Source organism: Rutilus rutilus (assembly GCF_951802725.1).
Source record: "Rutilus rutilus genome assembly, chromosome: 5".
Lineage (NCBI taxonomy): Eukaryota > Metazoa > Chordata > Actinopteri > Cypriniformes > Leuciscidae > Rutilus > Rutilus rutilus.
In genome coordinates this window covers 35,465,642-35,491,979 of record NC_140213.1, presented here as the reverse complement: position 1 = coordinate 35,491,979, position 26,338 = coordinate 35,465,642, and the positions used below count along the sequence as shown (strand labels likewise).

The following is a 26,338-nucleotide window of genomic DNA, read 5'->3' as shown; positions in this document are numbered from 1 at the left end:
TATGTCAGAAACTGAACATGCATCTGTAAACTGTATCCAGTGTAGACCGTGTCAGTGATTATAATGGGATCTATTTGCTTTTGAGGTGGGATGACGCAACGCCTGCATTCAGTGTAATGCTAGTGGGCGAGGCCTATTGTGAGATTATGTAAATCTATTCGTTGATGTCTTGCTCTAGAGCCAGTCATTTGCAAATGTATTTGCCTATGTGACATTACAGATCCCGCAATATCAAAACGAGATGTTTTAGGAGCTTGATGAAATATATGCTTTGTTTATAATGAGGAGGAAGTTCTAAGCTATGAAACTTTCCGGATGTTTTTATGGTACAAACAAAGGCCTCTTATATGTCAAAAGATGACGGCAAATTAGATTTTTCATGTCATGACCCCTTTAAATAAGTGCAGCTTCGGTGAGCATGAGTATGGAAGCTTGAAAAGGGAAAATACAACTCACAATTCTTTTTTTTTCTCGCAATTGCTAGTTTATAACTCACAATTCAGACTTTGTTTCTCAAAATTCCGAGTTTATATCTGACTTTTTTCCCCTCAGAAATGTGAGATGTAAACTTGGAATTGCGAGTTATAAAGTCTGAATTGTGAGGCATAAACTTGCAATTGCAAGAAAGTCAGAATTGTGAGATAAAAAGTCGCAATTAGTCACTTTTTTTTTTTTTTTGACAGAAACAACAAGCTTAGAGACACAAAAATCATCAAAAAATCTCAAACTTTTGAGCGCTAGTATAAGTTATGTTAGCTGATCAGTTAATAAGAATGTATAAACATTTTTTAGCCAGTTTTGACCTCATACCCTTCAAAATCAATACAGGAATTTTACTTAAAGACAGATTAAATACAATATTTATAATTATATACAAGATATATTTTTATTGTAAGTAAAGCATTGTTGCAATTTCAGAAACCACCATTCTTTAATCTCTTTTATCATAATCTGTCCTCAGTTTCTACACAGGGCCAGCAGTGGTCCAAGGGCATGTTTCTCTGGACACAGACAGTGTGGTGTTGGTTTTGAATGGCCGTGAGCAGCAGAAAATCTCCTACTCCATCCAGTGGCTTCAGCATGTCCAGGGTCTGGTGCAGGCCCGCACTGTCTCCCGGGTTGCTGTGGTCCTTTTGGGCAACGAGCGGTGCAATAATGACTGGATCAGTCCTTACCTTAAGCGGCACGGCGGGTTTGTGGACCTGCTCTTTCTTGTGTACGACAGTCTTTGGGTCAACGATAAAGACATCTTTCAGTGGCCCCTGGGCGTTGCCACGTAAGCGCTTAGTATATTTGATATATTTTTATATATATAATTTCAATTAACATCAGTTTAATTGTTTATAATGTGCTTTTTCTTTCTCTGCAGATACAGGCATTTCCCAGTAGTCACACTTAGCGGTCAGATGGTGAAAACTGTAAGACCATACCTCTGCAACTTTCTTGGGACTATGTACAAAAACTCATCCAGGGAAACTCTGATGGGCGTCCTAAAGCAGAGCGACATGGAGAAAGATTGCCTCATGCATGTTAGAGAGAAGTACGTATTTCTGCAAAAATGTCATCAGTCTGATGTTATATCATTTGCATTCACAAAATTGGTGGATAAGTGAAGTTGTTAAATAGCCAGTAAGATTTTAAAAGAAAGAAATTATTACTTTTATTCAGAAAGGATATATTAAATTGATCAAAAGATATTTATAATGTTACAGAAAGATGACTATTTCAAATAAATGCTGTTCTTTTGAACTTTCTATTCATCAATAAAATCTTAAATACAAAAGTATAAAGCAGCACAACTGTTTTCAACTGATAAATGTTTCTTGAGCAGCAAATCAGCATATTAGAATGATTTCTGAAGGATCATGTGACACTGAAGAGTGGAAAATACAGCTCTCCATCACAGGAATAAATTACATCCAGACCTATAATAAAATAATAAACAGTTATTTTAAATTGTAATAAAACATTCACAGTATTACTGTTTTTGCTGTATTTTTGATCAAATAAATGCAGCCTTGGTGAGCATAATATTTTTTTTTTAGCCAATACACATTTTTATAATGTTTCTGTTTTACCCATAAATCCTTAAATTCCTTCAATAAATAATATCCCAATTTTTACACTTGCATTTTGTGTCATCAGGTGGCTTCCTCAAGAGACTGCAGACACCTCCAGACAGTACCAGATGGCATTAGCACAAAGTGACCTCACTCTTTGCCCGGTGGGAGTGAACACAGAGTGCTACCGCATCTACGAAGCCTGTGCCTATGGCTCTGTGCCCGTGGTGGAGGACGTCCTGACTCCAGGGGCCTGTGCAGTTGGTAACCGGTCCCCGCTCCGACTTCTTAAAGATGCAGGAGCACCCTTCATCTTCCTAAAGGACTGGAGGGAGCTGCCTGCCATCCTGGAGAGGGAGAGAGGGATGAACCAGAAAGAAAAAACAGAGAGGAGGATGAGACTTCTGGAGTGGTACAGTGGCTTTCGTCAACAGATGAAGGACAAATTCACAGAGGTACTGGAGGAAGCCTTTTTCAAAAACACCTAGTTTGGAGAACATTAAAGAGTTAAAGACAGCGAGCAGATGCTATGCATCAGCATCCATTTTCGTTTGTCTTGTCACTTATTTTTGGAGCCGTTCATTCATTTGGTATGATGTTTTACGAGTTGTTTTTATACATGTGAAATAAAACATGCTACTGTACGTTATAACATAACATGGTTCACCATATGCTGCTGTGCATTAATGCCCTCCATGTTTACTGTAAAATATTAATTTATTAAGTCGATTGAAATAACAGTGCAAAGGTTTTATGTTGTAACCTAGCTGGGTTATGCAAACAGATATTTAACATTGATAAAATTGCATTTTTTTCTTTCTTGAAGAAGGTGTCTTTTGCTTTCAGCTCAGTGCAAATAAATAAAATAAATGTATTTTACTTTGAACCCGCCTGATCTTTATTTATCAAGCATTTAGACTTGCATACAGTGCTGGAGTGGATGTCACGTACACTTACAATAAAAGTTACAAAAATGGTTAACTAAACTGGTTGTTGTATTTGCGAGGACATTACCATGATTTACCAGTGACAGTGTTTCGGGCATTTTGGTGATTCTATATCTTCAAGTTTATAGCTGTATGCATAACTACATTAGCATAACTACATTAGTGTATTAATGTACTAACATGTTTGAATCAGAAACAAACAGCGCGACTAATGTAGTCTGATTCCCAAATTAATGATGGTTATGTTTTTTTTAGTGAATCAAAAACCTTTCCCGAATTGTATTAAGTGAATCACTGTGTTGCTCCTACTTATCATATATTATTCTACTACTATTTAGTTATTTAATCAATCTTATATTTTTATTAATATGTAGTTTAATATATCATGTGCATCAACAGGATTAAGTGGTAAAAGTGTATACAAATATAAAAAAGTTTTGAGTTTCATTTTTGTTATTTTTCAAACTTGTTTGCTGTTTTAAAATGAAATATTTCCTATTTGTTTATACAGTATATATTTCAGGTCAAATTAAATTGGTGGTGGGGGATGGTATTAAAATAGTTTTAAACGTAAATTTGAACAAATCAAATTAATATTTTCTATTAGAGTTACTCCCCTTACACACTATGGTATTAAACTAGTTTTAAACATGTATATTTGAACAAATAAAATTCATATTTTCTAGAATTACTTAACAGCACTCTTTGTGCTTGATAGTCAACCCAGTTTAGGGATAAATAGATTTAGAACTTTAATTTTTAGCAGATGAATGTAGGGAAATTAAATCAATGTTTAATTTTGGAACATTGTCACATGTATATAATGTGGAAAAATATTATTATTATATTTATGCCACTCTTTGTTCAGATCATCGTCATTTTAAACATGTAATAATTCATCTTTTTATAATGGATTTGTATAGATAGAACGTCTCGGTCTGTAGCAATAAATTCTATAAAAGGCATCTGTGAAAGAAATCTGTGGTAAAACGTTTCGCAGAGTTTAAAATATGATCTACATTGAGAAGTGATGCCTTCAACACTCTTGAAATTTGTTTAGAGGGATAGTTAAAAGTCTCGCAACAAAACAACTGTCCTGTAAGAGGCGCTATATGACATCAACTGACTGTCAGTTTATCCACATCTTCAGATTATATATACAATACCTACCTTTTGGGCTTTGTTAGTATTTTTGTAAAATCCGGAACGGATTCGCCCTCGTTCATTTCTTTCCCAGCCGTCACAGTGATTTATTTTCGTGTAATTCCCATTACTGGCCACTAGGCGTCCTACACAACACACACTGCTGCTGCGTTGCTTAGCGTTCCCATTAAAACGAGTTGCTGAAACCAGATAAAAATATTCACAAGGCTTACTTTACGACTTTAAAAGTCATTACCATAAATCATATGCACTTTTAAAGGATCAAGACTGTAACGATTTGAAGCGTTAGCATAACGTTATATCATTGTCAAAAAACATATTTCACAACAAGTTTTCAAACTGTTTTATTAGCATCAAAATGCAATATTTTGAATCGCTTAGTCTGTATCGACAACAAAAATACTGTCGGGGACAACTGGTTAGAAAAGTTGTCAATCCCGTTCCCGTCCACATTTCCGCTACGTGCACCCCCTCCACCTCCAATCCCTCCCATTTCCAACCACTTGCTTTTCCAGCTGCTTTGAGGTCAGTCAGAATCCGTGAAACTGTCCGGCGATCAGTCACACGGACGCTAGGAAAGGGTGCTGGGAATCACGATAGCCCTGTGTAACATGTCATTATGCTGTTCTGTCCGTCCAGATCCGTCGGCGGGTGACTAAAAGACAGCTTGAAGGGCTCGATTTCCTCTTGCTGGAACAAACAGTGGACATTTGCCCAAGGAAAGGGTTACTTGTTTGGGAGGAAACTCTTCCAGCGCGCGCTCTGTTTTGATAGCATTGACGGGGGAGTCGTTCGGAACTCGGACTATGAACATTTGCGGCGGTTGGCTTTTGGGATTTTCAGCCTGAGCAACTTGAACAATCTCTGGGATGCACTTGCCGCTATAGGGCGACCTGGATATAGGAAAAGTCCCAAAAATAAGCCAGTTTACAAACATTCTCATAACTGAACTATTGATATTACTACTATTCGCTATTGAAAATGTCGACCCCTCCTGTGAAGTTTAAAAAGGAAAAAGAGATCATTACAGATTACGAGACTCAAGTCAAAGGTAAGAATCATAAACTGCAGTAGTATTTGAATGGCTGGTTAAGGCAATGGTGCCTCACTTGTGCATCATGCTAATCATCTTGTTTTGTTTTTTTGCGAACAACAGGTTTGATAAAAGCTTGTCACATATTGTTGGGTCAATGACAAATAAGGTTGCTATTACAAAAAAGAAGAAATGTTTAAAAGTCTCATTTGGCAAGTTGGAAAGGTTGTAATCTTGTTTCATACATTAGAAAATACTGTTTTTACAAATATTTTGATTTAATGACTAAAAATTGTATTTTTTTGATTCACGAAAATCAAGGTTTTGTCTTGGAGTTACACCATTTGAAATGCCTATTCATAAAAAAGTCAAAATATGAAGTAAAATTTTTTCAAGGTCTTTTAATGCAAAAAAGAGTCCTCCTTTTATGCTTTTCTTGTCACATGACAGCAAAATGGCTTCGTTCGTGACTCAAATTGTCAGTTGTTTTTATGAATTGTCATTGATATTGTGCTCAACATAACTGTAATGAGGCAGAAGTGCTTTTCTGTTTTGAATTTATTTGTTTTTCATTCTATTTTGAGTATTTTCATCTGTGGAAGTGGCAGTAACTCTGGTCTCCACAGTCTCATAAAACCTAGAAGTATCCCCGGCCTGGAACATTTATGAAAGATAGTACAATTTTAACCCTAAAAGAAGAACATAGAAATATGAGGTCTGTGGTTTCTCATGGCATGCAGCTATGTTTTAATTAAGATGATGATGATGCCTGAGTTTTCACACCAAGTTAATTGACTGAGTAATTGCAGGGACCCTCTTTTTAATATATATATATAAAATGATATATATGATATTATGGTTGTTTTATGTTGACTTTACTTAATCACACTTTTTGATGAACATTTTTCACTTCTCATGCACATTCAAAACAAGGTGACAATGAAGTTGATGGTGAATTATATTCCGCAATTATGCCCACTGTCCCTTCCCCCAAGCCACTCAAACACACTCTGTAATATTGCTCATTATACAGACACCTTTTTAAGGGAATTTTTGAAAGTAGATAATAAAATAAAAAAATTCTAGTTGTGCCGGAAAATAATTAAACGTCTACATTGATTACAAATGACTGGAGGAGTCATGAAAACTCATCGGCCAAATTTGCTCCTGTGTTCACAGAATTTTTTAGAAGGTTCCCTTTTACTTTCCAGCAAACTAAGCCGGATGGTCTGTTTCCTTTTCATCTTATGAGCAACAACAACATCATCATCATCATCATCATCATCATCATCATCATCACAGGAAAGAGGCAGTTACTGCATTGTAGTAACCATGGGGATTTGGCATCACCCCAAGGGCTGAGTCCTCCAGGGCTGTTTGCAGACAGAAATGCCTATTATTTATGTAGAAGGAGAGAGTGTTCGGGAGAGAGAGAGAGAGAGAGAGAGAGAGAGAGAGAGAGAGAGGTACGTTGGTATCATGACATTGCGTTTGTCAGAGCAGCAGTGCTCATTTGGCAGGAATGTCTCTGTCCCCTCGCTCTGATGATGACTAAGACTGTTAATAGCAGCATGATGCACAGAATCCGCCTGTGCGGAGCATCTCATTAGCTTTGTGCTGCAGCCAAACGGGGTTGTAGTAACATGAAAACACCCCCCAGATTAACAGCCATGCCTTTTTCCATGACTGAAGGAGAGAGATTTGTTCTTGCACAAACTTTATGCTGGTGCAATGTTGACAGTTATGTTATTGTGCTTTTTTTATTGTCTTCTAAATTTTGGCATCCATATCAGGTACATTTGAATTTAACAATTTGTCTGTGTTGACTCTGCTTGTGTGCAATATGCACTATACCTAACCCAGGGTTTCTCAAACTCGGTCCTGGAGGGCCACTGTCCGGCACGGTTTAGTTCCAACCCTGATCAAACACACCTGAGCAAGCTAATCAATGTCTTCAGGATCACTAGAAACTCACAGCTAGGTGTGTTTGATCAGGGTTGGAGCTAAACTGTGCACGACAGTGGCCCTCCAGGACCGAGTTTGAGAAACCCTGACCTAACCTATACCTATACCTATAACTATACCTATACCTATAGTACACCGAACAATAGATACACCGATCTTTCAAAAATTTCTTTTAGCCAAAAAACAAACCTGGACAAATTTGGGTTCTTGGCTAATTGACACCCTAATCAGCATAACATACAGGTAATAAACCAGTTATAGTAAAGTTCTTCAACAAAGTCACCTCTCGATATTTCGCCTGACTTTTTTTACATATTGCTACTCTAACATCATTTTTGGTCACAATGAAGTGCATCCACTCAGCTGGTGCACTGTAAAAAAGGATTTGAGGCTTTTGCTACCTCAACTCATTTTCATAAGTCAGTTCAACTAAAATGTTGAGATAGCAGAAAAGTTTGTTGGTGTCACTCATTTTATGTTGTCTCAACTGGGATTCAGGTTTACACAACTTTTACCCCTGGTTTCACATACAGGGCTTAAGACTAGTCCTAGACTAAAATGTAAGTCTGAGCTGTTTCCACTGAAATAAACTTGCACTGACTGATCTTAAAAATATATCAGTGCCTTTTTAGTTTTAAGATGCACATCGGTAATGTTTTTTTCTAAGCATGTTTATAAAAATTACTTAAATGTCCTAATTGATCTATGGTCTAATCCTGGCTTAGTCTAAGCCCTGTCTGTGAAACCGGGCCTTAATGTCTTGTTGGAGTAACTAAAAAACTAGTTCATTAAACTTAAATTAAAGTTGATCAGACTATTTTGTTGCCTTCACCTTTGTTACCCCAACGATTAATTCTAGGTTTAAGGAACTCCAATATATGTACAAACAACTGAAGTTTCTTAGCTTACTTAACACAACATTTTAAGGCAGCCAGGTTACAAATTATTTTAAGTTGAATGAACTTGTTCGGTTTTACAGTGTGTAGCTTATCTAATATTTGGTCACAAAAATAGATGCTGACAGTTAAAACAAATGTCATCGGAGAAGTGCTAACTGTTTCGGTCAAAAATGTTGGCTCTCCAAAACTATTTCGGTTGAAACTAGAGATGCACCGATATGAACATTTTGGCCGATACTGATAATTCTTTATATTTAAAAAAAAAAAAATTGCCTGATAAATCTAAATCCAAATTTGTATATAATTTTTGAGATCCTGATTACAAAAACAAAAGTCACCATTAAAAGCCACATCCCAAGCACACAATTATCATGATTTTCTCATTATAATTTTTTATGTAGCCTAGGCTATATGTCAGACTTGTGCTGTGCATGTTGCACATGACCGTATTTTCCTTTTTGAAGTCATTCCAATCATATTTCAAGCAATTCAAAAACATCATGGTGAACAGTGCACAATGAACATATATCGGCTGATACCGATATGGTGGCCGATATATCGTGCATCCCTGGTTGAAACTGAATTTTTTTTTTTTTTACCTATATTTTCAGTTACTGAAATTTCAGCATCAGTACTTCCTAATTATTTGCTTAGGTATGATGTCTAATTTGTTTCACTTTGATATGTTTAGATTACCTTTCCACAAGTCTGCCATGTAGTTTCCCCCAACCTGTGATGTTTTGGGATCGACAACTTCCTCTACAACACTTTGGTTGTCGTGAAAGTGATACTGTGAGAGAGAAGAAATGCCTGAACTGTGCCTGGAATCCCTCTTTATCGGCTTATGCCAAGGACTCGTGTCCTAAGTGGTGTGTTATTTGTAATCCAGGCTCCTGGTGTTTGATCATTCCCTTCTTATCCTGATCCTGACTATCATAGATCATGCATCATATTATTTGTGCTTAGATTATTTTATATTCTGATTCAATATGGCTGAGAAGCTAATAAAGTCAAAAGTAATGGCATTCACAACCATTTTATATTTGTAATCTGATTTATTTTGAAGTAAAATGAAAAGTACGCTGGATCTTATTCATTAGCAATTTATTGGATTATGAATACAATAGTGGGAGTTACCTGACAGAAATAAGCTGGTTGGAGGGGGGAAGTAAGTGTGATTTGGGATGTCACCCGAAAAGGAAAGTTCTATTGTGATTACGAAGATTGCGAAGACAGACTTTTGTGTTGCCTAAAATAGCGATACATCACGCACAGTAAGATCAGTAATGTGTATTAGGACATCAGAGATTTTATGTTCATCAGAGATTTACTTCCTATTAGTAATCAAGAATTTTGACCTTTTCAAGTTTAAGGTTACACATATTAAGTCTGATGACTTTTGCTCATAGTTTCCACATGTTGTTTCTGTGCTTCCTATCTATAAACTTGGCAATGACTCGTATTGTTTGCTTTAGCACCATCATGAGTCACATGAAGCTTATTTTAGAGTTATCAGGTTATGTCAGCCAGCTAGGACTGAAAGGTCAGAGGATCCCAGTGGTTGCTCTGCATGAAGCTGCAGGAGAACCTAACAGTTAGTCTTACCAACACACAAAGCTGCCGTATCCAACACCCTGCATTCTGACTGCATAGAGAGAACCATGTAGGACGAACAGAACTAAATATTGAAAGGCACAAAGATGCTGTATTGTAGGAATGTCACGGACACAGTGAGGAAAGTTAAAATTTTCAACCGATAGCGATGAGAAGATCCAGGCATTCTTGAGAATTCTGTCCTTTTTAGGGTCGCATCTCATGACATCACTTCCTGTTTTTGGTTTGTTTAGATGTCTTTGCTCCATGTTCTATTCGTATTTCAGTCGAACTGCACCAGTTTGCTTGGAAGCGAACCAAAACCATCTGAAAAGTTGGATTTCAGTCCACTTTTTTGGTGTGAAGTTCTGTGAACCAAGGTTCAGATGGCAGCGTTCACACTTATTTAAAGGCACACTGTGTAGAAATTGTGTTTTTGTCAAACAGCGACCCCTAGAGTCGCTGTGGAATACTTGCACTGTCGTAAATACCCCTCCACCTCTATTTATTTATTTATTTTTAGCATTTTTGGGAGGAGTACAATTTACATGTGGTTTCAACAACCAGATGCATTTACACTTGTCCAGTTTCGTCTGGAATGCGTCTCAGACCTCCTCCTGAAGTGGTTTGAGCGATCGGATTAAAATCCGTCTTGAATGCGTTTCGGAGGGCATTTACACCTGGTCTTTTCACGATCGGATAGCTATCCGATCTGAGAAAACGCATGGAGTGGCCAGGTGTAAACAGCCCCCATGACAAAAACATACACACGAAAGCCGAAAACAATTGCTGGTTGGCCTCTCACGTCCAAATTTGAGGAAGTGGTGGGGGAAGTGTCGAATTTTGTAGTTCTTTTTGTGCTCGGGTTACTACCCGAACCCCGAAGTTACGTAGTGCCAGTAAAAGCGATACAGACCCCGTCAGGCCATGGCAGACGTGTCATTCAACCTATTGTAAGTCGAAGTACCATCACAAGGGTCTTGGAAATATATTATGAAGGTTGAAAAGCTACATAGTGTTCCTTTAAATGAACCGCACTAACAGAGCTATAGCAAGTTTGCTTTAATCAAACCAAAACTGGCATTTGTGAACACACCCTAAATGTGCATTAATGCATTTGTTAAAATGTATAAATGGTGCTCTAAAAGTATAGCTTTTTAATTGTACTATATAATGCATGGCTGATTTACTTCATTGCAAGTAAGTGCAGAGATGTGTAAACTCATAATTTGGCCCCTTGGCCTGCTAGCAAAACACAATAGCATTGTTTTCTTTGGCCAGATTGTCTGTTTGATGTCGCACAGTTGGCGTTCTTTTGATTGCACCAGGTCACGACTCACTGGCCTGCCCCTGCTGGCTCCTGACATGGGCGTTGTCCTAAACCTGTCAGAGAATATTTCCCCATTAAATGTTATAACCTCTAACACATCTGCCCTGTCATGTGCTGCTGAATGAGGCAGTGTATATATATTTATTTTCGGTGATATTTTGGTCATTTTTAGATATGGCTATAGAGATGGGAAATATTTGTGCGGTTGGCATGAAATGCTTTAGCAAATTTGACATGTCCTGCGGTGTGACCACTAAACCTATTTTAAACACTGACAGACTATATTTGGAATATTTGTACTTTTAAAATTAAATATGCCACACCACGAAGTCAAAAAGAAGTCAAAAAGATTATTAATAAATGTGAAAAATTAAAACAAATCACACACACACACACACCTATCTATCTATCTATCTATCTATCTATCTATCTATCTATCTATCTATCTATCTATCTATCTATCTATCTATCTATCTATCTATCTCATATTTTAGTAAAATTGATAAAGATTTACTAAAATCTTTATATATATATATATATATATATATATATATATATATATATATATATATATATATTTAGGGCTGCACAATTAATCGAGTTTGTAATCGCGATTACAATTACGGATGCCACAATTATGTAATCGTTTAAAGGCGCAATTACAAAAAAAAAGTTCACTTACATTATTCTGTATGCTTAAGATGTGTTTTTGTTTTTCTTTCTATGGCTTATTTTAAAGGTGCAGTGTGTAATTTTTAGCTGCATCTAGTGGTGAGTTTGCGAATTGCAACCAACAGAAGTTACGGTGGCCGACAGGAAGTGATGTCGTCGTCTGAGACAGCAGAGAGTAGCCAGTTAAACAATGTGGTTTCTTTACAAAGATATAAGAAATTAGGTTTAGGGCTGCTTAATTATTCAGTAAAACGATGTTATTGCGAATATTATTGTTACTTGTCTTGTTCATTGTGTCAGTGTTTTATTCGCTGACTTTAGTTCGCTTCTTTACACGAAGAACAACATAGTGACGAAACGCGTTTGTCCGTTCAGGGCCACTGTAGAAACATGTGGATGTAAGCGGACCCGCGGTGTGTGTAGAGAGAAATGCCTCATTCTAAGCTAATAAACACATAACGCTTCATTATGTAAGGTCTTTATACACCACTGAAAACATAGTTATGTGTATGATATTGCATTTCTGTCAACAGATCCTCCTAAATATTACACACTGCACCTTTAAGGGTTTTTTACTTTGGTTTGGTTTCTTTAAATAAATAGAAAATTATATTTGGCATTTGAGGCTTAATGCTATAGAAAAGCAAAAAAAATTTATTTTCCGGAAGAGTGTTTTCAGCTTGTATTTTGATATAACAAAATGGCATGCAGTCGCTTACAATCAATGGCATAAAGCTCTTCAAAACATCATTCAATGTAAATTATGATAATCGTAGTTAATAATCGCAATTACAATTTCAAGGGAATAATCGATAATTATAATTTTTGTCATAATCTTGCAGCCCTTATATATATATATATATATATATATATATATATATATATATATATATATATATATATATATATATATATATATATATATATATATATAATATATAATATATATATATATATATATATATATTAGGGCTGCATATAGCCCTTTATATATATAATCTTTAATTTAGTATTACTTTACTTTAATAAAGTAAAAACTAGCCTAGGTTGTAAGCATGACTGACCATGATTTGTTTTAATTTTAAACATTTTTTAACAATCTTTTTGACTTCACTTGTTCATTTTAAATAGTCGTGGTGTGGCATATATATAAACTGGCTTTGTTATGCATGAAGTACTAGCTATAGTTGCTCATCTTGCATTATATCACTGAGATTTGAGTTGTCAGTTGAGTCACTTGAGTTGTTGCTTTATCATAATGACACCATCACTCCAATCTTGCTAAATTATGAATGAATGAACTATGAGTTAATGTCTAAAAATGTCCTAAAGATTGTTCAGTATTTCGAAAGTCACTGTCAGGGCTTTCTTGGTGCTTGTGCAATTTTCAGTGCTACTGACTAAGATATTATTCACATCACAGCTCAAGCTTTATTTTGTCTATAGCCTTACCCTGGATGTCCAGTTATTTCAGAAGTGCTCAAACTATTAATCACGAATGTGATCATGGGGGTCATATTAATCAGTCCGATTTGTATACAAACTGTAAAATGAACAAGCACACATGGCAATGTTTACTACAGGATTCTGATTATCACTAAGTAAATAATTCAGTTTGGAAGTGAGTTGTCAAGAATGCTTAGTTCGGTCCATGACTCATTTCATTGTCTTGGCTAAACTCTTTCATTAAATAGCCAGTGAAACAAATAATTTGCAAAGTGGACACCCCTTTACACTGTAAGTTTTATTTTATTTTACTGATTTAATTTCTTAAAAAGCCCCAGTCAAATGCAACCCTTTACACACTATATGTTCATTATTTTATTTTATTTGTATTGCTGCTTGACAGCTATGTCATTACAATTTGCCGCCCATTTTTGTTAATGAAGTCTCTTTCGCAGTAGAATTCCCACACTTCCTGCTTGAGGCATCCTGTACCACTGTTCCCCACAGGTCCACAAATACCTGCCATCTGCTCCGGCCAGACCATCAGCCTTTGTGCTTGATTCTAGTGCCCAAACAGTGGATGAACACCCTTGGTGGTGGTGGGAAGAGTGGGGGTTATAGATGGGACCATCTGTGTCTACTCTCCTTTTCTCTTGTTTGATAGACTAAGCCTGTCTCCTGCCTGTCTTTCCACGCATGCTGGGCTTTTCACTCCACCCAATAAAATCTGCTTCTCTCCACCCACGTCACACCCTGATTTCGTCATCCCGAAACTTAACAATACATCACAAGTCAAGGAATTGTTAGGTTTTACTTACAAGCTAGGTTTTATTATCTGTGTCTATGCACAACATTGTTGTACCATTTTTCGTTTTTCAAATGAACCCTTGACTGCAACTTTCTGTCTTGCATGATTCATGGTTTCTATCATTTTATATGATGAAGTTTGCGCTTATGGAGTTCATTAGATGAACTGTAATGAAATTAAATGAAAATGCATTAGGGCTGCACGATATATTGGTATCGGCCGATATATGTTTATTTTTAATGTTATCGTTATCGGCCCGATAAGAAAATTTGGCCGATATATTAAAGCCAATAAATAATGAATTGTTTCCTTCAGATGCACACTGTTCACCATGATGTTTTTGAATTGCTTGAAATATGATTGGAATCACTTAAAAAAGAAAGAAAAATGGTTAAGTGCAACATGCAAGTCAGACATAAAGGCTACATAAAATATAAATAAATAGAACATCATTATAATTATGTGCTTGGTCTGTAGCTTTTAATGGTGACTTTTGTTTTTGTAATCAGGATTTTAAATTTGGATTTGGATTTAGATTTATCGGCCAATATATCGGTTATCGGCTTTCAAATATAAAGAATTATCGGTTATCGGTATCGGCCAAAATTTTCATATCGGTGCATTTTAAAATCTAAAATGCACCCTATCTATTTTATAAATGCATTTTATTGATCTAATTGTGAACTAGAGCTGCATGATTCTGGATAAATAAGAGATCACGATTCTGAACAGAGAAGAGACAACTTAACAAATAACATTTACTAGAGGTTCTGACAAAATGTACATTGCTGCAGTCTATTAAAAAAACAACAACAAAAAAAACAGATTCAATGACTTACTCATAAATACTTCACTTGTTTCATTGCAGAATGAATCAACGTTTTTGAACAAAACTCTTGAATGAATGATTCAATGATGCACATTTTATGCCACTTTTCGCCACCTAGTGGCATAATGATGTAATTGTGCGATGCAATCATTGTTTGAAGCGCCAAGTTACTTTAGAAAGGATTTGATTCCGTAGACATCAGTGTTTATATCCAAGCTATAAACTTGTATCCCAGTACTTCTGTGATAATTTGAATATTTGTATATTCAGAAATAATGATACTGTGTGGTTGAAAAGAGCTGTTTCATATTACCTATACATGATTGATAACCGATTTCTCTGGGTCTGTAGCAGCGGCAACGGCGTTATTATTTTTTTAATGTTCCAGTGTGATTTTGTCAAAGGTTTAATAGACATGCCATTTAGGAATGAGATTGTGTGTGTTTGAATTGAGATTGTGACCTTTTAATGATTAATCGTGCAGCTCTGTTGTGAACAATGAATCTGTGTGTTTTATGTTTTATAATTCTCGTACTTCTTAATCAATATTTCATAACTCGATCTTTCAGCAGACTTCTCTCTGGTGGCGTATGCCACATTGATCCATAGATCCAAGTCCCCACCGTACATTTTTTCTTATTCTATATAATCCTTTTATTCAGATGTACGTCACAATGCACTGGTCATATTCAGACATGTCTTGGCATGTAGCTCTTGCAGTTTTAGCAGATAGAATAGAAGGCCTTTTGTGACCCATCTCAGGCCTCAGACTTGGAAAAAGAGCAATCCATGCAATGATGAAAGAATAGGCAGATAAATCCTTCCCTTGGGGCCCATCATAGTTGCCATAGAGCCCCTTCCCATAAGGCCTTGGTTAGAACTGTTAAGACTAACCAGTGTTACAAGACAAGAAAGGCGATACTGCCCTCTATGAGTGCAGTTTTTGTCATGGGATAAAGCAGGAGGTGAGAGATTTCTCCCTGAGTCATAGAAGGTCTCGCGTTACCGTTCATCTCCGGTTTAATCTAATTGTTTTAATCTCTTCTAACCTAACTTGCACTCTTGCAGCTGAGAAGTTTGTTTTCTAGTGGAGTGGCTCTTCAAAAGGGTGACTGTAAACATCCTGGAAGGACTTGAGTCTATTTTCGTGTTCTTCATGTGCTTAAACATCGTAATGCTTTGGCTTTTTATTTCTGCTGAGCTTGAATGTTCAATGCTCATCCATTGACTAGTATTGATCCCCGCTGATTCCCCCAAGCAAAACCCTACGTCAGTCCTGTATCATCTAGGGATGGGCATTCGATTAAATTTTCTTAGTCGATCGTCGGGAGAATTAACGATCGACTATCGATTAATCATTAATATTTTTATATTGAAATTCATTATTTCTTTAACTTTTTATAAATTAAAAATGCAATGAAAATACAAAAATACAGTTTGTTTGTCCTCGATGAGATCTTTATTACAAGAAGATCAACTTGTGGCAGTGAAACTGGACGTTCGGTAGACTTGAAGATATGCCCTGCGGTGCTCTAAAACAGCGGAACCTGCAGCTGCGAGCCGGTGTTCTTAAACAGAATTCGGATAGCTATCCGATCGTGAAAAGACCAAATGTAAATGCCCTCCGAAACGCATTCGAGACGGATTTAAATCCGATCGCACAAACCACTTCAGGAGGAGATCTGAGACGCATTCCAGACGAAACTGGACAAGAGTAAATGCATCTGGTTGTTGAAACCACTAACCACATATGTAAATTTGACTTAACGTTATCCCAAAAATGCTAAGAAATAAACGTGTGAGAGCGTGTTATAGGCTATATGTCATGTTATAGCCAGATATGACGACGCTACTTCAACACGCATCACCACTGATGAGCATCTATTCATCAAGCCAACGTGCAAACTATCGCAAATCAAAGTGAAAGCACTGATCTATATAGATCAGTGAGTGAAAGTCATTCATCAACACACAATCATCTTCATTAAAAGTAAAGAACCGAAATGATCTTACCAGGGCTGTTGCCGCAATATCTTGTTGCGGTCTTTGATTTAGACATTTTCGCTGATGATCAATAAAATGCAGCTCATATCAGTTGCTTTCGGTGACGTGCAACAATTTAAATGCATATAGCGCGGGAATTCAAGATCGGATTTATATCCGTTTTGCAAAAACACATTTATGTGACCAGGTGTAAATGGAATCGGTTTGATAAATCAGATAGTTATCCGATCTGAGAAAATGCATGAAGTTCCCATAGAACTTCTGCACCAGTCTACTGATTTCTGTTGAGAAAGATAAGCATGTTGACATGATCTGGGATCAGATGCGACCGCAACCTGGTGACAGCCAGTCCAGCCGCCGAAAACACCCGCTCTGAGGGGACTGACGTTGCCAGGATGCACAGGTACCTCCGCGCTAAAATTAATTCCATTGCTTCAAGACTCACACTACGCAACGCAACCTGCATTAGATTAATCGATAACAAATAAACGTGATCGACGAAATTCTTAACGATCAATTATCGATCGTCGATTAATCATGCCCATCCCTAGTATCATCATTCCTATTTATATGGTATGAGGCTTCATATTAGCTGGGCTAATTGTTAATGCCATTAATTTGATTAGTCTTATTAGATGGCATCAACATGATTCTTGTTATGTATGCTATTTTGAAATGTGCAATCAGCTCTTATTTGCTTCAGCGAGACAATTATTGGCCATTAAGATAAGCAGCAATCAATCAAGACTGCTGCAAAGACTCCTGCCATGACGGCACATTTCTTTGGCATGCTTTAGTTTTTCATTTATCAGATTAATATGGTTAAGTACTTTTATTTTACCCCTCTACTCTCTCTGCTCTTTTCCGAGATGAATATGGGATGTATCTCTTTTTCATTCACATGCTCTCTCCCAACAGATCAAAAGGCCCTAATGGTTGTGTATGTGTTCCCTTAGCAACCATGCTGATGACTCTGTCATTGTTTATGGTCTGTTGCTCAAAGCAACCCAAGATGCCTCCTCACAGCACCTGCATTCCCTCCCTAAGGCCTCACACTACAGCAACTTGGCCTCCCTTGGGTTGTTGTTGGTTTGCAAGCTGCTATACGCTTTCTTGGTTGCCTCTTTACAGTAGAGCTGCACAATTCTGGATAAATTGAGAATCACGATTTTTTTGTTTAAAATAGAGATCACTATTCTCCCAAAATAACATGCAATTTACTTTGTTATACACTGCAGTCTATATAAAAATATTTAATTACTTTGAATTAATTAATTAATTGTTTAAAAATTAGTTTGAATGAACGATTCAATCACTCACTCATAAATAGTTGTTTCATTATTACTGGATGAAAATCTCTTGAATGAATGATTCAATAACAAATGATTTTTTTAACAATCACTTGTCGCCACCTACTGGTGTAACGATGTAACTGATCATTTATTTGAAGCGTGTTCGAAAAGGTGATTTTGAAGTTCGCTACCATAGACATCAGTGTTTATATTCGAACTATAAACTTTTATCCCAGTACTTCTGTGATCATTTCAATGATTGTAACAAAAATAATGATATTGTGTGGTTAAAAAGACTGTTTGAATGTTCGCTGTGATCGTTCTTGTCAAAGATAAATATAGTCGAATCGAGATTGTGACCTTTTAATGTTTAATCGTGCAGCTCTACATTACAGATAATAAAGTAATTTTATAATCTCAATTTTGTAAATTCACATTATGCATATTCGTAGAATAATATGGATGATCACACCATAAATGCCTGGGGTTTTCAAACTTTTTAATGCCAATGATGCCTAAATATGATGATTCCCTTACGGTGAATGTCCCCTACAGCGGCAAAAGTTATTTTATTAATAGTTATTATTCATTTTAAATTATTTGTAAATGGCTTTCACAATAACGTTAAGAAGAAATGGTTTTCATTCATTTTCATTTTGCAAAAAATTTTTCTGAAATATTCAGTTTGAAAACCCATGGACTAAACCTCTAGCCATCCAACACCTAATTGGTTAGTGAGTTTGTATTAATTGGCTTTAATTTTTTTTGTGGCTGTTTTAATTAGCATGATGTGATTTAGCTGTTTTAGTTTTATTGTTTCACATCAAGTGTTGCTCTTTTATGGAATGTAAAGTGAAAAATAGTCAAACTTTTTAAAACGAGACCCCTGCTGTTTCATTCCACTGTGTTCCGTCCAGCTGTCTTTTGCAAGAACTCTTCTTATGTAAGCATCTGATCGGAGTCAGGTGAACTCTAAACCAAAAAATATGTCGTTTTTCATTTCTATATTGTATAAGCAATTTGCGTTTCTCTGCATGGCCTTTTATGTTACTCTGGGTGTGTATGATGGGATAAGGTCTACTAACTTGGCTGTTCTTGCTGTAGAACTGCTCCTGGCACTCAGCCCAGCATGTCTTTGTCTTCATCCTACTTAAACGAATGCAATCCCAAACAATCAAAGCTTGGCAGCTACCACAAACAAGCAGCTTTTATCTTGCTGACAAGTCAGGCCATGTTTGTCGTCATCAAAATAGAGTCGTGATGAGTCGATTGATGATGTGATTGTTGATCAGGATTTGATTTCATCAAATGTATGCCATGAAACACTATTCGTGTTCGGATTGGTTCACCAAACGTAATGTTCCCAGACAATCGATTTGACGTGTAACATCATATAACATCTATAACCTCGTCTCATCAAAACGAATGCACTCTCGCTATGCAACTTCTTTTCCTAGCCCTCCACCTCCCCAGCACCACCTGCCTAAATCTGCTCCCTAAGAGAGGGTTTTTCCTCTCTCTAACTGCAGCAACATGTTTCCTTTAAATTGTTCTGAGCATTTAGCGGAAGTAAATCATACTTGCTCTGCTGCAGCAGCGTAGCAGATCTAGTCCGCCAAGACCAAAACTGTGTACATTAAGTAAGGGTTAATGCCCGACGAGGTGTCCATTGTCAGGTATTAATGGATGACGGCGAGGCGTGAACCGTCCGCCGCCGCCGCCGAAGTCCATTAATACCCAACAATGGACACCTCGAAGGGCATTAACCCGCTTATACCATGGTCACTTGCCAAATAACACATTTTTAAAACATTAGTTTATATTTTAATTAGTTTTCCAATCGAAATCTAAAGTTTTTACAAACAATAACTTGGTTTCCCTGGTTACGCCTGACGGTTTATTTAGCAACCGGAGATATTTATAGTCCGCTCAGCTCGTAGAACCCTTCAGTTTAGCTAACTTACGAGCCAGAAAGTTAACGTATTTTTTTTCATGTAAGTTAGGCTTGTCTAGCCATGGGCGTTACACTTTCGTTTTTTTTTACCTATAATTAAAACAACGTATATGTATAACGGCTAACTAGATGTTTGTTTTGATACAATAAATTGTAAACGGATACTTTGACTGCCTGTTGCTATGGTTACTCACAGCTGATGTAGCCAGCGCATTTATTTATTAATTTCGAACGGTAAACAGTCAGTTTCACCAGGACTCCTTTACTAGGTGTCCTCTATCACTTTTTAATGGACACCCTGCAGCCAATCAGAATCGAGTATTCACCCAGACCATGGTATAATTTTCATTAATAAAATGTTTTACAAATTATCCTGAGAGTTGTCATGACTGAACTGTAATAGTGATATTTTAATTTTATCAGCACATTAAACAAATGTTACCATGATGCATAGATACTTTACAATTGAAATAATAAATAATTGTTCACTTATTACATTTTTTTTTAATAGTTTACTTTATTGTTATTATTTTGCGATAATTAGAATAGAAAAAATCACATTACAATCAATATGTAAAATTTTGGCCACAACCAAAAGGAAATTTTGTGAACAAATATTTCTGTGTTTTTGTTAGGCCCTGTTTACACGAGAACGCTCGCGGGTGAAAACGTAAAAATATTTTATCAGATGTGCCTTTCGTTTAGACGGCGACGGCGTTTTTGGGGCTTAAAAACGCAAAAAAGTGAAACCACCCTCCAGAGTGGAAATCTTAAAAACGCTCCACCGTCGCGTTTCCGTCTAAACGCTAAAAACGCAAAAGTCTGCTAGACAGTGAAGGCACCGATCAGTGCTTCACATTGCCACCTAGCCGCCTGGAGTGCATACTACATTGAATTTCACACACTTTTGCGTCACCATATGCACGCAGATTTCCCCCCCATAACGCTCGTCTAAATGCAGAATAAAAAGTGATCACTTTTGCGTTTTCTCTTCAGATCGTTTCCGTGTAAACGTAGCCTTAGTTTCACACAAAGTATCATAAATATATATTTTCTTTTCCATTTCTGACTAGTGTGGGTTGTCCCATGTGGCAGTCCCTTGATCGAAGGGAAATTCATCTACTGCCGCAGTTATCTCCTCCCAACCCCCCTCCTCTTTTCTCCTGCACTGACCTTTTGAACTTTAAAGGTCGAGGGGGTAGGCTGTGGGTTCTAGCCCGGCCTAATCAATAGCCAAAGGCCATGCTTTCAGCAAACCTTCCTTGAAAAGATGTCTGGGGCCACTGGCGCTGAATCGCTGGGGGTAGCGATCTTTTCGGAGGCAACGGTCAGGCATGAATTGTCAGGGAACGGCTTTCCCTCGTCTTTGTGTGCGTTAAGCCTGATTGATTATCACTTGTGGCAAAGGCACAGCCCTGTCCTTTATTTATGTAACTCATACAATGCTGTATCATCGCATTGAAGTCACTAGAATCTTCCCTCTATGATTTTTTTGAATGCAGTTGCCTTTGCCCCTGGTTGTGTCTGTTTTTAGAGTTGATGTTGGGAATTGTTTGCCATGGGTTCTGTCTATCTTTCCCACACGATAAAGACTTTTTGTGGTCTGGGTGTGAGCTTTTGTCTCAAAGATTCAGGGGGCTAGACCCGTCTCATGTGCCATTGCCTGGTCTGTGCAGCTCCCTCCCCAGAGGCAGAAACTTTAGACAGCGTTTGTGGTTCCGGCCACGGATGTGTGGGACTCCCAAAGAAAAGGCCATTTATTGATACCAATCTGAGCGCTGTGGTTCTTTTCTGAGAACCAGCAGTCAGCATATTATTTGGGTCTTTTGTGAAATTTAAATTGGTGCTGTTGCAATTCAGTGACCCTTTTAAACCCTTGCACACTATTAAGAGCACCAGAGTGTTTTATTATTAAAAAAGAAAGGAATTAAAAAGCTTGAGTTTATAATCCACACAGGAGATTAAACCTCCCAATTTTTTTAAATAATTGAAATTATTCATTTTGACATTACAGAGCTATTATTCTATAAATTGGCCAGTTAGCAAAAGACAACTCATAGAAAACTGATTATAATAAACAATAAAATGAGAGAAAGCATAAATAATGTGGGGTACTATGTGCATGTTGTGGATTGCTGATTAGTTCAATGTTACACCAACATACTTCAGACTAATCTGACAATAAACATTGTAATTGTAAAAAGTATTGGCACCTCTCAAGAAATTGCATTATTTGCAAGTATCATGTACGTTACGTATATACTTGTCAACATTTATCTTCATTTGAACTGCAAAATGTTAGAATACTTCCTGAAACCTCTTCATCAGGACTGGAATATATCATTTTTGTCTTATATTTCAGTGAGCTTCATGGCTCTCCCGCTGAGCAGTGAAGTCTGGTGCGGGAAGTGTCTTATGGAGTGTTTTATCATAAGAGAGATGATAATGGAGCCTGATGTTTTCTATAGATCCATTATAAACAGACGTTTCCCACTAGAGCAGCATCTTTTGCAGTATATCTCTTCTTGTTCTGAGTCGTCGTCTCCACCCCCTGCGCTGAGCTGCAGATGGTCTGTACATGAATCTGCATGTGGTTGATGATCGTTAGGAGCTTTGAGATTAAGGCATATTCTATATAGTTTGCAGGCATTAGGGAGCCACTATCAATATGCAGGGTATTAAAGGGTTAGTTAACCCAAAAATGACGTTCCAAACCTGTAAAACTTTCGATTCATCTTCAGAACATGAAGATATTTTAATAAAATCGGAGCGATTTCTGTACTCCATTGACAGCTTACGCAACAACCACTTTGACGCTTCAAAAAGTTCATAAAGAGATTATAAAACTAATCTAAATGAATGTGGTTTAGTCCAATTTTTCTGAAGAGACATGTTATAAGAAGATATTAGACAGGTCAGGTAGCCTAATTTGGTCAGTTAAATATCTATGCATTTAATGAAAGTCTCACAAACCACGTTATTTGACTATTTTCCAATTTGCACAGTTTCCCATGTTGTTTCTCCCTTGGCTATTTCCTTTCTCACTGGAGTAGTATTGCCTCCGGCGTTGACAGCTGTGACTATGGATATCCTGTGGTCGTCCCCTTGAATTATTCATTCATTTTTACCAAATTTTTATCTCACATGTTAAAAAAATGCCCTCTCAAGTGCAGCGTGATGAATCAGCAAAAGGGAAGTTTTCTAAGGTTACTCCATTGTGTTAATCAGGTTTTCCTATCTACATTTCTGCTGATTTCCATGTAAAACTACCCCCAATGCTCTGGCTCAGCACATAATGCACAAAGCAGCAAGGTAGTACGCATTACACAGTATATATCTATATATATATATGTTTTTTTTTTTTTTTTTTGCACGATAGGGCTATGTAGGTCTTTGTTTTTCAGGTTGGGTGGAAAAGGAGCACACTCGCTTTGACATGTCTCCCAGTAGACCTGGTTCAGTTTTATAATGGCTCGAAGTAACAGGCCTGACAGCAGAGTTGAGCGTTGCTCTGCTTAAAAGAACAGTTACTCAAGGACACAGGCAGCTAGCACTGAAAATAGACCATGCTTGACACTGTGAACACTGAAGTGTTTTTGCACTCACTTGTATCCACGTTGGAGCGCTGCTCTTTTTGCCAAAAGAGAAGCTCTTGAGCGAGAGTGAGATGGGGATGCGGTGCGTGTTGTGCACGAGACGCTCTGACATTGCCAACAGAGAAGTGGTTCATTTCGAAAATGCAGTTTGCGATAAATCTTCATTTGTCTAATTGCATAATGCACCGCCTGAAACAAATTACTACTAGGCAAATTGTCTAGCTTAGATGAGAGGTTCTAACTGCTCTAACTGCTATTGCTTTTAAAAGAGGGAATTTGTTTATCGATACTAGTGTACTGAAGCTCAGATGGTTGATTTCTGACTGCGTAGTCCCTTTGGACCTCTAGTTGTTGTACTGTCAACATAGGAAGCTACCTTCTTAGGTGATTTTCAGGAACAGCAACACAATTAAATATAATATTTTCAAGTAGATAATATTTTCTTGTAAAACATACTCCAGTAATCTTTATTTATTTATTTACAACTTAAAAAAAAGTGCTTTTACAGTGTAAAAGTTACTAATTAATTCTTTACTAACTAGAGGTCGACCCATAGTGGATTTTACCGATAACGATATAACTAGGTTGGACCATGCTGGCCGATAAACAGAACCATGAAAATATACTGTACTTTTTAAATATAAAAAATATGAACATTTTTATTAATTATTAATTAATTATTGATTAATTATACCTTCATCATTAACGTTAGTTTATAGTGCATTAACTAATGCTAAGAGATACAACTTTAAAATGTAAAAATGTATTAGTAAATGCTGAAATTAACAATGAATAATACTTTTATTAACCTTTGTGTTACAAATGTACACTTATTATAAAGTGTTACCATTTCATACAAGTCCAAATAGTCATGCAGACGGCCATCTTTAAAGGGATACTCCACTTTTTTTGGAAATAGGCTCATTTTACAACTCCCCCAGAGTTAAACAGTTGAGTTTTACCGTTTTCGAATCCATTTAGCTGATCTCCGGGTCTGGCGGTACCACTTTTAGCATAGCTTAGCATAATGAATTGAACCGGACAAGACCATTAGCATCTCTCTCAAAAAAAATGAACAAAGAGTTTTGATATTTTTCCTATTTAAAACTTGACTCTTCTGTAGTTACATCGTGTACTAAGACCGACAGAAAATGAAAAGTTGCGATTTTCTAGGCTGATATGGCTAGGAACTATACTCTCATTCCTGCGTAATAATCAAGAAACTTTGCTGCAGTTCCATGGGTGAAGCAGGCGTAATGATATGACGCAGCGCATGCCGCCTGATAATAGGCTACTGAGCTGGGGACTATTATCAGGTGCTGCGTCATATCATTACACCTGCTTTACCCATGGTGTATGTGTGTTCATTTTTTTGAGAGAGATGCTAATGGTCTTGTCCGGTTCAATTAATTATGCTAAGCTATGCTAAAAGTGGTACTGCCAGACCCGGAGATCGGCTGAATGGATTCGAAACCGGTAAAACTCAACTGTTTAACTCTGGGGGAGTTGTAAAATGAGCATATTTCCAAAAAAAGTGGAGTATCCCTTTAAGGCCATAGTATTGAAAATAGTATATTGTATGTATACTCTCACACTTTATTTGCTTCTATTTTAGAACACTTGATTATCTAATTAAAATATCAAAATATATGTAATACAGTGATAATGAAAAAAGAACTGAAGGCGAATGCGTTTCTGATTTGTTTATATTGTCGGCTGCATGGCGATACAGTTTGCTTTCTCACGTCACTAGCTTTAAATATGCAACTTCGCTGCATAACGAATGCATAAAGCAGAATGCAGACTTGCGTGTATTTTTGTCACATTGGAGGTACTAATGTTAGCTTCCTCTCTGCCTCGACTGCAAACATACTGCTCTTCTCCACTAATGCTGCATCTAGTCAACAAATGAATTACTTTATAATGATATGAAAACACGTACGGTAGTGTACTGTACACACTACGTTTCATTGTCTGTTTTAAATCCACATCTGAAGTATCTCACTCTGTGCAGTGCGCAGTCTCACATGTCAAAACAAACTCCACTAGTAGTCAGTGATAGTTATTATTTCGCCTCTAGAGGCTGCTCTCGTACAGTATAAGGATGGTGGACACTTCTCAGCTGCTCCAGCAACGGACACAACCCAGAAAAATGATCGGTATCAATTTTTGCAGATTACCGATTGTTCCAGCTATCGGTTAACCAAGCCAAATAATCGGCAAAACCGATCAATCGGGCGACCTCTACTACTATGGGTGAACTATTCCACTTTCCATTAAATGGATCAGGTTTTATGGATGCTTTTACTTTCTGAATAATCTAACCCTGCATTTGTAATATAATTTGCGATTAATGTGTTTTCATATTGACAGAAATTAATGAGGTCTTCAAGTCGCTATAGTGTAGGTGTTCCTACTTTTCACCCGTTTTAGTATCTTTGTCACTGCAAATTGTCAGCATGAGTGCCTTTTTATATGTGATGCTGCTATTATTTTGTCCAAAAATAAGGTTTTAGAACAGATTTAAATTAGAACACGAGAATCCTCCTAGGTAAAAGTTTTTTTCTTCTAGTACTGAAAAATAATCATCCAAATGCAATGATTTGTCTTTAAGGATATGGTAATGATACTCTGCAAAATTGTGCAGTACATCTAGCGTTTACTTGTATGTTTACTCATTTATTGTGCTGTTTACAGTGCCAGCGCGTCAACCCATTTTAATCAGCGTGACCTGTGGTAGCGCTGT

At 37.0% G+C, this 26,338-nt stretch overlaps 2 protein-coding genes across 7 annotated transcripts in view; both read left to right on the top strand.

Moving 5' to 3' along the window:
• The window catches only part of rxylt1 (ribitol xylosyltransferase 1), a 5,768-nt gene extending 2,822 nt beyond the window's left edge, over positions 1 to 2,946 (top strand). The window contains exons 4-6 of the mRNA XM_084408737.1: positions 962 to 1,276; positions 1,370 to 1,540; positions 2,146 to 2,946. Of these exons, the coding sequence (XP_084264863.1) occupies positions 962 to 1,276; positions 1,370 to 1,540; positions 2,146 to 2,548 (889 nt within the window). The 3' untranslated portion in view covers positions 2,549 to 2,946. The remainder of the gene's footprint in view (positions 1 to 961; positions 1,277 to 1,369; positions 1,541 to 2,145) is intronic.
• Positions 2,947 to 4,691: 1,745 nt separating this feature from the next.
• srgap1a (SLIT-ROBO Rho GTPase activating protein 1a) overlaps positions 4,692 to 26,338 on the top strand; it is a 116,356-nt gene continuing 94,709 nt past the window's right edge. For all 6 annotated transcript variants that reach the window (XR_014627441.1, XM_084409374.1, XM_084409373.1 and 3 more), the window contains exon 1: positions 4,692 to 5,222. Coding sequence is in view for 5 of the 6 variants with exons in the window: in XM_084409374.1 (XP_084265500.1) it covers positions 5,153 to 5,222 (70 nt within the window). In the remaining variant the exon portion in view is untranslated. The remainder of the gene's footprint in view (positions 5,223 to 26,338) is intronic.